At 34.1% G+C, this 13364-nt stretch overlaps 1 protein-coding gene across 1 annotated transcript in view; it reads right to left on the minus strand.

The window, feature by feature from the left end:
• The window catches only part of LOC107559124 (sodium/potassium/calcium exchanger 4-like), a 35499-nt gene extending 31798 nt beyond the window's left edge, over positions 1-3701 (minus strand). Inside the window, exon 1 of the mRNA XM_016242856.1 lies at positions 3172-3701. Within this exon, the coding sequence (XP_016098342.1) occupies positions 3172-3352 (181 nt within the window). The 5' untranslated portion in view covers positions 3353-3701. The remainder of the gene's footprint in view (positions 1-3171) is intronic.
• Between the last annotated feature and the right edge of the window lie 9663 nt (positions 3702-13364).

Genomic DNA, 13364 nt, shown 5'->3' on the forward strand with positions numbered 1-13364 from the left:
CATCTGTCAATCAAAAAATACGGAGTGTCTATTTACATTTAGTTAAAAGTGGCAGCAAGCCATCAACTCCAGTGGCGCAGATGGATAAGCGCTAGTCGTTGGCATTTTGACGCGATCGACCCGGGTTCGATCCTGCCTTTTTCAAATCTCGTATCACATCGTGAAGGCATTTATTTTCAATAAAAATTAAGGAAATAATCAAAAAGTTGAAAATAAAGTATCGGGGTAGGGTTAGGGTAGGTGTAGGGAGGGCTTTATTGTACCAATAAGGTGGCATCCATTTAATAATTAAAATGATAATTTACACTCAATACGTTATTATTGCATACTGTTTTATAATGTACTACAATACTGAAGTAAATACTATTTAAACTGTTAAAATAGCAGGATTTCTACTAACAAGTATACTACTTGTTGCAAATAGTGGCAATTATCTGCACTTCAGTATTGTAGTACATTATAAAACAGTATGCAATAATAACGTATTGTGTAAATTACAATTTATAAGTAATCCCAAACCAATGCCGCTGTCTCAAACTATACCTACCAAACTATTGTCTGATTTGTCGTTGTGCTTTCTGACTTATTTTGTTTTCAAATTTGTCATTGTGTTTTCTGACTTGTTATAATGTTTTTTGAATTGTTGTTGTGCTTTCTGAATTGTTATTTTGTTTTTTAGACTTGCATTTGCGTTTTGTAATTTGTTATTTTGTTTTCAGAATTGTGATTTGCTTTGCACTTCACAGCCACCGTACATTCACCACTCCATTAGTGGCAAACAATTTAGCAAGCAGTCAAATTGTTTGGAATTTATAATGGAATTGATTGTTTTGTTACTTTCATTGTTACTTTCATATCATGAATCCATAAATCGTTTCAATTTTTTTTTAATAAGTGCTCATCTGTTACTTCGCATTTTATTTTGGTATCATTGGGATACTATTCTTCTATAGTTCTTCTTATTATTATTTATTATTGTTATTGTGTGTGTGTTTGTGTGTGTGTGTGTGTGTGTGTGTGTTTGTGTGTGTTTCTGTTTTAGTTTAATTTTAGTTAACAATAAAACCCCTTTCATAAACAAGTTATAAGCTGGTAAATGCTTCCTGGTAAATAGTCTTTGTTCTAAAAAATACAAATTGGACAAATACCTAAGAAAATGAGTATTAAAGTAATAAAAAGCTATTAAGCTAAATAAAATAAAGCTATTATGACTTTTAATCATTTAAACCTTTCTTTAAAATCATATAGGGGGAATATTCTACTCTGTTCTATGTAAGATGCATGACCTGACAGTTAAACCCATAATGCATCATGAGCTTTTGATCAGTTCAGTGATATATGCATGTGCTGTTCAGTTCATATCACGATCTGAGCTCAATGTTTCACGATACCAGAGGAATGTGACTTTCATTTGCCCCAGAGGAATCAGACGGCACACTTCACACACATGCCTGACCATAAAAGACAAATCACCAGAGAATTGTGCACTTAAAATCTGACCATGTGTGCATAACGGACCCAACATACCGTCTCCGTCTCACACTGCAGCATATGAGTGAATCGCCACCAACACACACACACACACACACAAAACCTTATGAGCTGACTACCTACACATATGATGCGCACACATGCAGTCTAGATGGGCAGCTCACTAGGTTTGAAGACACAGCCCTAGTGAAGCCACCTCTATAGCTGCATCTCATAAGAACAGGTGCATCTGCCTCTATTATATCTCATAGCACACAAATGTTAATACACATCCAAAAATGTGCAGGGCAAACATTTATGATTATGATTCATATAAACCACAAGCAGGATAATGCCACTAATGAATTTTATAGAACTGATTTTATGTAGATCATTGACCCTGAAACATACACACCTGTTCGTATGTCTACACACAATGATGCACATTTCTATATTTCATATTTGTATTTAAGGACAGCTGTCCATTTCATATTCTTCATAATTTGTGTATAATGTCATGCCAAAAATGTATTGAAGTATGTGTGCAAGACTGCAAATTAAATTTATAACATAATTTGGAAATAATGGGATCAAATCATTTTTTCAGTAAAAACTCATTATTTCTAAATAAAATCAAATATATTAACAATAATATGATATATAATATTATATTAATTATAAATAATATTATTTACAATTAATACATTCAAATATGTTTATATTTTAGATTAAGTAATAAATAACTTGTAAAGAATCTTGTTTTTTATAGTTAATTCTAGGAGGTTACTGATCTCATTAATTATAAATTCAATTAGTAATGCTGTAAAGGATGTACGTGAGAGGGACAAACAAAATAAAAAATAGGAATATGTTTATCAACAAACACTTTTAAGATAAATATAGAATTGCATTAATAGTTTAATTTGAAATGAATATTAAAAAGGGAATTTAAGTATCCCAGTGCTGGCTCTATAATTGATGATAGAAATTCAGTAAGTACTGTAAAGGATGTATGTAAGAGGGACAAACAAAAGGAACAAAATAGGAATATATTTATTGACTAACACTCTTAAGATAAATATATAATTGCAGTTCAGTTTAATTTCAAATCAATTTCAGTTTAGAACAATTTTTAAAAAAGAGAATTCAAAAATTCCATTACTGGTTTTAATTGTGATATAAGTTCAGTTAGTAATACTGTAAAAGATGTATGCATTGTAAGAAGGACAAACAAAACCAACAACAAAAAAGAATATGTTTATTGATTAACACTGTTAAGATAGCTATAGAACTGCATTAATAGTTTAATTTATAATAAATATTAAAATTTCTGGCTCTAATTTACGACAGAAATTCCATTGTCAGTGCTTAGCTAAGTGTTTTTATTTTTTTATTTTTGGCTAGACTGTCAATCAAAAGCTATATTTTTGACACTGAACACTTCTAATATAGGCTACTAATATTCCCATTTATGAATCTCACCGAACCGATAAGGGTAGATTAGTGATCCGTATCCATATGGATGCATTTCATTTCTGTTCCTCTTTTTTGCATGAACTGTCCATGTCTAATTTAACGTCTATGTCCCCTGGAAAGTCAAATTCCCTGCTCTACCTGTCCACTGTGATAGTGATCGCCGCTCTGTCTGGGACATCTGAGGGCTATGAGTGACACCCAGAAGCCGGTTCTGTTTGGACTCACCTGTCCTGGTCAGGATGGTCGACATGCCCCACGCCACGAGCAGAACACTGCAGACCAAACACACCTGCGCCAGCAGCATCTCCCTCCTCTTACGCACTTTGAACATCTTGGCGATGATGGATTTCTTGGAGACCGTCGTCATGGTGCGGTCCTGATGCTGCTCCTGGTCCGCGCTGGTCATCGTCGCGGCTTCAATGAGCGCCGAAACGCGCGATGCGCAACCGGAGAGAGAGCACGATTAGAGGTCTGGATCCAGATACAGCAGCGCAGAATCCCAGCCTTCACCGTCCCAGATCCCTTCTCTCATCAGGTTCCTCCCCGCCGCATTGCAACAACGCTGGAAACGTTCAAATCCCGCCTGCACGCATCCTGCAGCGCCGCATGCGTCTGCCGTGAAGCGCGCGCGTGTGAATAACATCGGTCTCAGGTGATGTCCTTCGGTCCCTCTGCTTGCGAAAGCATTCCCACTCTTCCCATCTGGATCGTCGGGAAGTTTGCGCTCCTCTGATGCCCACCGGAGACACGTGACGTTCTGCGATCCGGTGCTTTCACGGGGGTCCTGCTGAAGCGATGCGTGACCGGCACCTACCGAGAGAGTGAAAGCATTTCACTTGAGCACTGACATGCTATCATGTGCATGCATACTTTCATTAATGCTGATATTCCTGATTTTAAATCTGAATGAATATGTCAATTATATGTCAATTATTATGATTAGAAAGTTCCAATATGTTTATAATACTAATTCAAAGTTGTTAATTTTGTGTTTTATATTCCTGAATATATAGTTACAAAAGTAAAGTATAATTTGCAAAAGGCCAGTAAGTCCAAACATATAATAGATTTGAATATGAATACATTTATAAATAAAACCTAAAATATACAGTTGTACATTTCTGTATGAAAATGTACAAATAACACTAAAGTTCAAAAGTTGTTTTTTTAATTACTGTATTTCTTTTTTAAGAAATTGATACTTTTATTTAGCAAGCACACATTCAATTATTCAAAAGTGACATTAAAGACATTTATAATGTTATAAAAGATTTACGTTTCAAATAAATGCTTAACGTTCTAAATTGTTCTTGTCATCTTTCTATTCATCAAAGTATCTTGAAAAAAGTATCACGGTTTCCACAAAAATATGAAGCAGCACAACTAATAATAATAATGTTTCTTGAGCAGCAAATCAGCATATCAGAATGATTTCTGAAGATCATGTGACTCTGAAGACTGGAGTAATGATGCTGAAAATACAGCTTTGATCACAGGAATAAATTACATTTTACAATATATTCAACTAGAAAACAGTTGTTTTAAATTGTAATAATTATTCACAATTTTACAGTATTTTTACTGTATTTTTGATGCAATAAATGCAGCCTTGATGAGCGAAAGAGTCTTTTAAAAACATTTTAAAATCTTAGCGAAACTTCTGAATGGTAGTGAAGCTCATACACCTAAAATGAAAATCATTGGTCAAATACACACAAAGTGTCACATTAAGGGTGTGAATGTGTCATAAGAAGGTCAGATATAATTAAAAGTGAGTGTGTGTGTGTGTGTGTGTGTGTGCATGTTTATGTGGTTTATGAGGACACAAATTTGTATAATAACATGGGTATGACATAGGTATTACAACGAGAAGGTGATTTATGAGGACATTTTCAGTGTCCCCGTAATTCAAAAGGCTTATAAATAATTCAGAATGAGTTTTTTTGAAAATCTAAAAATGCAGAAAGTCTCCTGTGAGGGGTAGGTTTAGGGGTAGGGTTGGTGTAGGGCAATAGAATATACGGTCTGTACAGTAGAAAAACCATTACGCCTATGGAGAGTCCCCATAAACTATAAAAACAAACCTGTGTGTGTGTGTGTGTGTGTGTGTGTGTGTGCGTGCGTGTGTGCATGTGTGTGTGTGTGTGTGTGTGTGTCATGCTGTGTTAACATCTACCTTTATTTCAGTTACACAATGACCTTGAAGGTCAAATGCTGGTTTCAGACATGCATGGTGCTTCATCTAGACATATACAATCTGCACTGCTACATTAAGTGTCACGCTTCATACTGTCACCTCATATCTCTTCTATATGCTATTTATGAGCCTATAAATAAAACAGCACTGTCATTTTGTGCAACCCAAATTTACCTAGATATCTGAATTGCTACAAATGAATCTAAGTCCAAATAGAAAATATATATATTTTTTAATTATTAGAGAAAAAAGGGGGGAAAACATCAACATAAAACATTTCATAAACCATATATATATATATATATATATATCAGTGTCCTTGTACCAGGTCTGCTGTCCTTTTCTGTCACAGTACTGTTCAGCAGACAGAATCCACTCCTATTAACCAGCTTTAATAATGCCAGCGTTTGCCTTAATTAGTCCGATTCTACTATAACAATAGTGTTCAATTAAATGCTGGTCAATTGTGATAATGGAAACTTTTCATTCTCCCATGCAATACAATTATAAAGCATACAGACACAGAGGAACGTGAGATGTGACCTCCAGAGAATGAGGACATTCACAGCCTCACCGTCTCACCGTCAGGATGATATACTAGAGTAATAAAACACCTGGACACATCAGCATTATTCTGCTCAAGATCACACAGGTGTCCTGAAGCAGAGAAGCACATTAACATCTCCATCATCCACTAACCACAAACATACAGAATACTGACTCTACATGATCAACATTACATCTGTAGTTTTGGCATATTATACCCAATACATTTCGGTTTTTTGTTAAATGTTTTGCTTGAAAAGTTTGCTTATGCTACCATTCTTCAAAATAAATGAACTTTCTATTCAAATATTTGAGGGTCGGTAAGATTTTTTTAAATGTTTTTGAAAAGTCTCTTTTGCTCACCAAAGATGCATTTATTTGATCAAAAATACAGTAAAAACAGTAATATTGTGAAATATTATTACAATTTAAAATAACTGTTTTTTATTTGAACATCATTTAAAATGTAATTTATTGCTGTGATCAAAGCTGAATTTTCAGCATCATTCCTCCAGTCTTCAGTGTCACATGATCCTTCAGAAATCATTCTAATATGCTGATTTGCTGCTCAAGAAACATTTATGATTATTATCAATAATCAAACAGTTGTGCTGCTTCCTGTTTTTGTCGAAAATGTGATACATTTTATTTTTCAGGATTTTTTTTAATGAATAGAAAGTTCAACAGAACAGCGTCTATTTGAAATAGAAATCTTTTGTTACATTCAATTTGTCTTTAATGTCACTTTTGATCAATTGAATGTGTCCTTGCTGAATAAATGTCTCTCAAAATATCTTACTGACCTCAAACTTTTAAATGGTAGTGTATTAAAATAGAAAAGTTGTTTTAAATCGTGACAATATTTCACAAAATTACTCTTTTTACTGTATTATTGATCAAATACATTTTTGGTTTTCTTTCAAAAACTTCTTCTTTTTGTCATCCCAGTACTTTTTGGGATACATCTGCAAAGTTAAAAACATTTTAAGACTTTAAAAATAGGTACAATGTGCTCAGTGTTCACAAGTTCATGCATTTGATTATTTTGTTTGCAGGGGACAAAATTTGCGTGTCCTCGCCATATGGAAATATTTTGCAGATGATGTGAGGAAGTGTACTTTTTGGGATACATCTGCAAAGTTAAAAACATTTTAAGACTTTAAAAATAGGTACAATGTGCTCAGTGTTCACAAGTTCATGCATTTGATTATTTTGTTTGCAGGGACAAAATTTGCGTGTCCTCGCCATATGGAAATATTTTGCAGATGATGTGAGGAAGTGAACAAGCTCTGAAATACAGAATAAAAACTCTATTGTTATTTGCTATATTGCAGAAACATCGCAATAATCTGTGAGACTTTAGAAAGGCCGCATCACCTTCACTCTTAAAAAAACCTTTAGCATCCATGGAACCTTTCCATTGATCAAAAGGTTCTTTATTGAGAAAATAGGTTATTTTAGGTTATTAAAATGTATTTCACGTTAAGAAAACAATGGTTTTAAAGGTGTATGTAATTTCTTGACTGTGCTAAATCATAAAAATACCATAATATATTTGCAGATGTTTAGGAAACATGCTAAGTTCACATATCGCTTTTCTCCATAAAACGCCACAGCCATGTCAGAATGTCTGTTTTTGTTTTGGTCTGTGTGACTCCGCCCACTGTAGTATTTCGACACTCCGGGTTGCCAGTTGGTGGAAAACACAGCATACTGCAGCCATGGAAGCCGGCAAACGAACTGGGTCAGAGATCGCATATTCTACATGACCTAAAAAGCCTCAGCATTCAACTAAAAATCTCTACGACCAGAGAAATATTAAAACGCAGATTAAACAACTCAAAACTCAATCAATCTGGCAACCCCCGAGTCTGAGAATGATGAGTGGAAGAAACAATTCTCTCAAATATTTAGAATTTGGACTGCAGTACCGTTTTCAAATGCGAGCTGTCAATATCACATACTGCACCTTTAAGAACTGTTCACTGAAAGGTTCTTTGAGTAACCTAAAATGGTTCTTCTATGGCTTCACTGTGAAAACCCACTTTTATAACCTTTATTGTTAAGACTTAAGAGTGTACAACATTAGCATAAAACAGTGACATCATACAGTTTATATTTTACAATGGCTAAACATTAAAGGGGTCATATGATGCAATTTCAATTTTTCCTTTCTCTTTGGAGTGTTACAAGCTCTTGGTGCATAAAGAAGATCTGTAAAGTTGCAAAGACTAAAGTCTCAAATCCAAAGAGATATTCTTTATAAAAGTTAAGAGTCAGCCACACCAACCTATAACGGCTAAATAGTCAATATTGATTTAATATGGAGCTGGAGTCATTTGATTTGCTCTTCTGTGTCTTCAGGAGATCATGAGATGTCCACGGCTCTGGCACAGCAACTTTACACTTCTCTGATCTCGTGCCACATGCGTCCAGCAGCAGATAAACCCATTTAGACGGCGTCTGGCGGAGCAGCATGAGAGCGGCTGACACAGAGCAGTAACAGTGAGTTTCACACTAGAGTCAAGGTCATCTGGATCACGAAAAAAAAAAGTTATATTTTGCATGCAAAAGCCTATTTTAGAAAAAACACGATTATTCTTAAAATTGTATCACAATTATGATGCATCGTGATTGTACTGTGCCATTATTTTCATGACAATTAACCATGTAAAGCCTGACATACAGTATATGAAATATTAGTCAATATAACAATTTATTGAATAAATATCATTAACCAAAAAAAAAATCATGTTTTTTTTGTTGAGCATCATTTTTGATACATCAGGATTTATGCTTCATAATAGTATGAAATAGTGAGAATATGGAGGAAAAAAATACTCCATTTAGTCAGAGGCCCAAACTGCAAGAATATTCCATTTTGTTGCAGATGCTGATATTTACATGGACAAAAAGTAAAAACAAAAATGTAAATCAATGGGATCTTTATAGGAGTATAAATAACTACATACATTCTAATGCATGAAAATATCAGTGTCACTCTATATCTCCAACAATATGCCTTAGTAAGATGATATTTAAATTTCTAGTTTGACAAGCGAAGCTCTGTAGCTTCAAAAAATATAATGCAGTGCAATGCAATAAAATGATGAGAGATGAACAAATAAACATTCCTAAAAAGCCTGATAATCATATTTGATACTCACTGATTTTCTAAAAAACTGATGTCAGGATAATGAAGTAAATCTAAGTTGCTTCAGTCCAGTAAGTGTTCATCTAGAAATATTGGTAACAATATCGAAGTCATTCTTACGTTTCTTTCATAAAAATCAGAAAAGATTTTGCAGCAGAAAGACACGTGAACCACAATATGAAGGTGAATGTTTAAGAACTTTTACTTGCTAAAAAAAGTCCAAACTATCAATCAGAGGACAGAAGGCATGAGTAGATTGTGTGCAACAGTTTTATAGTAGTATTGATTATTTTCAGGTCTTAGAAGTTTGTATATCAAATATGATACAGGCTTTACGCATGCCTGTAATGCACCTGAATGTTTAAATGAGTGATTATACTGTAAAAAAAATTTTTTAAACAATTTTAGCTTGGAAAATAATGAGATGCCGGCATGTTTTTGATGTCACAGACAGTGCAAACACACACAGGGCTTCCTGTCCCACTGGTACGCTCCAAATTGAATGCATCCACAAGCTCTTGCATCACTGGCAGGAAGATAAAATATTCATCATAATCACGAGCCGCAGTCAGCGGTTTGTTTGGATGGCACACGAGCACACGTTCACAGAATAAAGCATGTCAGAGGAAGACGGCGGCCTGTGCCAGATTCATTACACGTTAAACATCTCCTCTCCGACGCTAATGATTACAAACCTGCGGGCCGGTAAACACTGACCTTTAGCACTGGCCTCTCAGTCACATCTGCTCACCATCACATTCAGCTGAGGAAGAAGAAGACCAGTATGAAAATTAGACTGTTTATGCAATGCAGAAATGTCTAGACTCGGTTTACTGCAGCTGCCTATTCATTTGAATGAAAATCCTGTCATCACTGGTAACAAGTTACATTGAGGTTCTATTTGTTGAATACTAGGGTTCACTGTAAGAATTAAACACGTAAAATAACAGAAACAGTACTGGCAGCTCATTACCAGGACATTATCTATTCATTTTACAGACATTTCCGTTAACTTTAAAACACAACAACAACACAAAAATTGTCATTTTCATTTTTACAGGTAAAACACCTGGAAATTCCTTCAAATAATATTAACAGTACATTGAGCCCTATTTTTATGTTATTACTATAGTTAACTAAAACAAGAAGTAAAAAATAAATAAATAAACATAATAATAAAATAAACACTAAGAGGAAAAAAAATTTATAATAATAAAAAAATTATATATATATAATCATATATATATATATATATATATATATAAAACGTCTAAATTATTAAATATAAATGGGGGAAAAAATAGTAGTATCATGGTACCATGTCCCATACTCCCACTGATTAGCTGTAAAGAGGAGGATAATGTAATCAAGCATGATTTCATTCTGCTGACTGTGGTTGAAATCTCGAGCGGAGGGTTTGATTAGCATCTTTACTAGCAGCTAATGCTGCCCACATTCACCCATCATTAGTTATAATCTCACCGACCAACGCAAACCATCCAAATGTTACAACTGTTTGCAAAGGCAAGCATGCACTCAGAAGACCTTAGCAACTGCATAGCAACCATCCAGAACACGGTGACTTTTGCAAGCAGAAAATGCAAAACCCTAGCTGTTTCCAAAACTACAGTATACCGCATGGTTTTGGTGAGGATTGTGGGTAAATCATTGGAGCTTTGAGCTGGTCCACCATTAAAAGATCCCACACACAGTGATACCATTCGTTGGCTCCAAACTACAGCTTCAATTACTGTTGAGAGGAGCACCACGACTGAAGACGGACAAGTTAATGAGGAACCGTTTTGCACAGTTTGGAAAAAATTAATACAGCTATGGATGCTCTGTTTCTATAAACATCTCCACGTTCTGTAAAGTAAAAAGGGGGGGTTTAAATGCTGTCAATCAAAGGTCATCGCTGACAGATCATTTATTACTATCATTGCGTGCAAACCACTGTGAATAAGCTCCTCAAACATAGTATTAGTTTATGATTCATTTTGCAGTAAATCTCACTGATTGACAATGTAAATCTAAGGCAGATGTAGATATCAACACTCTCAGAAAAAAAGGCACAAAAGCTATTACTAGGGTGGTACCTCTTCAAAAGGTGCATGTACTTTTGTACTTTATTTAACCCTAAAAGATGCATATTAATACCTTAAAGGTATATTAATACCTAAAGTGTACATATTAGTACATAAATGGTACATATTAGTACTTTTTGAAAGGGTACCGTCCCACTGACGGCTTTTGTACCTTTTTTCTGAGAGTGCGGTGAAATAACATTCATTTCAGAGCCATTATAAACTAAAACCGTAAAAAAAAGTCTGCTACTTGAAAATAAATAAATAAAATACAAAAAAATACAATATATAAATATATCAAATTACAATATAAGAATAAATACATATTAAATAATCAATAATAAGTAATTATTCAAAATATTAACAAAAACTATAGTATCTAACTATAGTATCTCATGCTATTGAGTACTATATGATACCAAAATAACACTGACCTGGTGTTTTAACATTCTGCATATATTGTCAAGTCAAAGTGAAGAAAATTGCCAAACAATTCCAACTAAGCACCAAACAACTGATCCAATCCTACACTGTAAATGTAAAAGACTGTAAAAATGCTACAGTAAAAACCTGTTAACTGGTTAACAGTAAGTTTCATACTATATATGGTGAATAAATGTAATTACATTTAATGTAATTTTACAGTAAAATACTGTTAAATATACGGTTTTTGGAAGTGAAAAAGAAAGTCATTGTATAATTTACAGTGAAAAACCGTAAATGGACACTCCCAGAATTCCCTGCATGACACTTCATATTTGATGTTTCTTTTTTTATAACATGCTTCTTCTTTGTTTTTTCTTATTAGTTGTGTACGTTAGGGTTTAATCTTACATCTAATGCTGTTAAATTAATGTTTATTGCATCATTTCAGTTTCATGTGTGTCACCATGATGGAGTTTAGGGTTTGTGTGAATGACACCGTGTGCGCCTTCTATATAATAACTACCCTCCTCAGGTCGTAGAAAAGCTGTTTGTGATGAGCTTTGGTTCATCATGTGACTTTCTCATCACCACCAGTTTTTGGTGGTTATCATTGCATTTCAATGGTTCAAAACAGATTTTAGTACTTAAATATGTTGGTTTATTAACATTACATCAGTTAATGAAATACGGTATTTTATTGTGAATTTAAGTTAAATTTGTAAAACCTAAAATGTTGCTACCATATTTTTTACAGTGAAGTTCTGGCAACCACAGCTGCCGGTATTTTACCGTAAATGTCACAGTTTTTTTTACAGTGTATCTTAGCAACTATTGTCAGACAGATGCTGTTGTAGACCCCCTCAGATCATCAGCAAACAGAAGGCATTTGAACTCAGTGTCCACTAAAAAAATATTATTTTCTGTAAAACAGATCTTAAGCTGTACTTGTAAACCCTTTTGAATATGAGAACACAAAACAAGAAACTTATGAAAACAATACAAGAAAAAAATATTTTCAAATTCATGTAACTGCCAAAAAATTACCTTTGTTATTTATTTATTTTTTCTATGTTCACATTCTCTAAACTGTTAATTTGGACAAAATTCAATAAAACAAACTTTCAATTGAATTCAAATTCAGTTAGAAGTCAGTCCCACTGTGTTGTGATTAGCATGTGGCTAAGCTAATAACATGATACTCATGTTGATAACCATATAAATATACAGTATAACACACATAAATACTGGTAAAATTTCACGTTTTGGGAACAATTTTATAATCAAAATGCCATCCATCTTGGATGTTTTTTCTCAATACAGTGAAGGATATAAAAAAAAACAATAGAAACCATCACAGAAATTCCACTACAAATACCATTACAAACATTACAAGCATTAAAATCATTAAAAATGGTTTCCTGTAGTGTGTTTTGGGATATATTAGGATTTGGTGGTTTTAACAAGCCACCAATAGAAGGTGACCAATTACCAGTAGGGACCATTACAGTTTCCATTAAAACCAATACAATTCCCATTATTCTGTGATGGTTTCTATGGTTATTTTCAGCAGGACGGTCTCAGATTTTGGTTCAAAGGAGGTGTAGCGTCTGGACCAATCAAACACACAATTTTTCATTTGATTTAACAAATCAGTTATTCATTAGATTAACAAATTGTCACAGTCCCCTCACCCAATAAACTGGGTGCCAGGATATCTGCAACGACACCAGGCCCCCCTGGTCCCCATGGCAACTAATGCTGATATCACTGGTTTTATGACCCACAGGAATGTGAGTAGGAAAAATCACTACCTTTTTATAGGAAGAGAGACAATGCACAGTAGAAATGGACTTTTCTCTAATTAATCCATAGGAAAACCTTTCTTTGAATGAACACACATATCCTTCAGGTCATCGTGTATGTTGTCTTTGAGATTTTATGCTGTTTTATGCAGGCTTATGATGGAAACACTCATTCCTGTCATCTTACCTATATGTAATCCTACCATGTT

Source organism: Sinocyclocheilus grahami, unplaced genomic scaffold (genome assembly GCF_001515645.1).
Source record: "Sinocyclocheilus grahami isolate Dianchi unplaced genomic scaffold, SAMN03320097.WGS_v1.1 scaffold674.1, whole genome shotgun sequence".
Taxonomy (NCBI): Eukaryota; Metazoa; Chordata; class Actinopteri; order Cypriniformes; family Cyprinidae; genus Sinocyclocheilus; species Sinocyclocheilus grahami.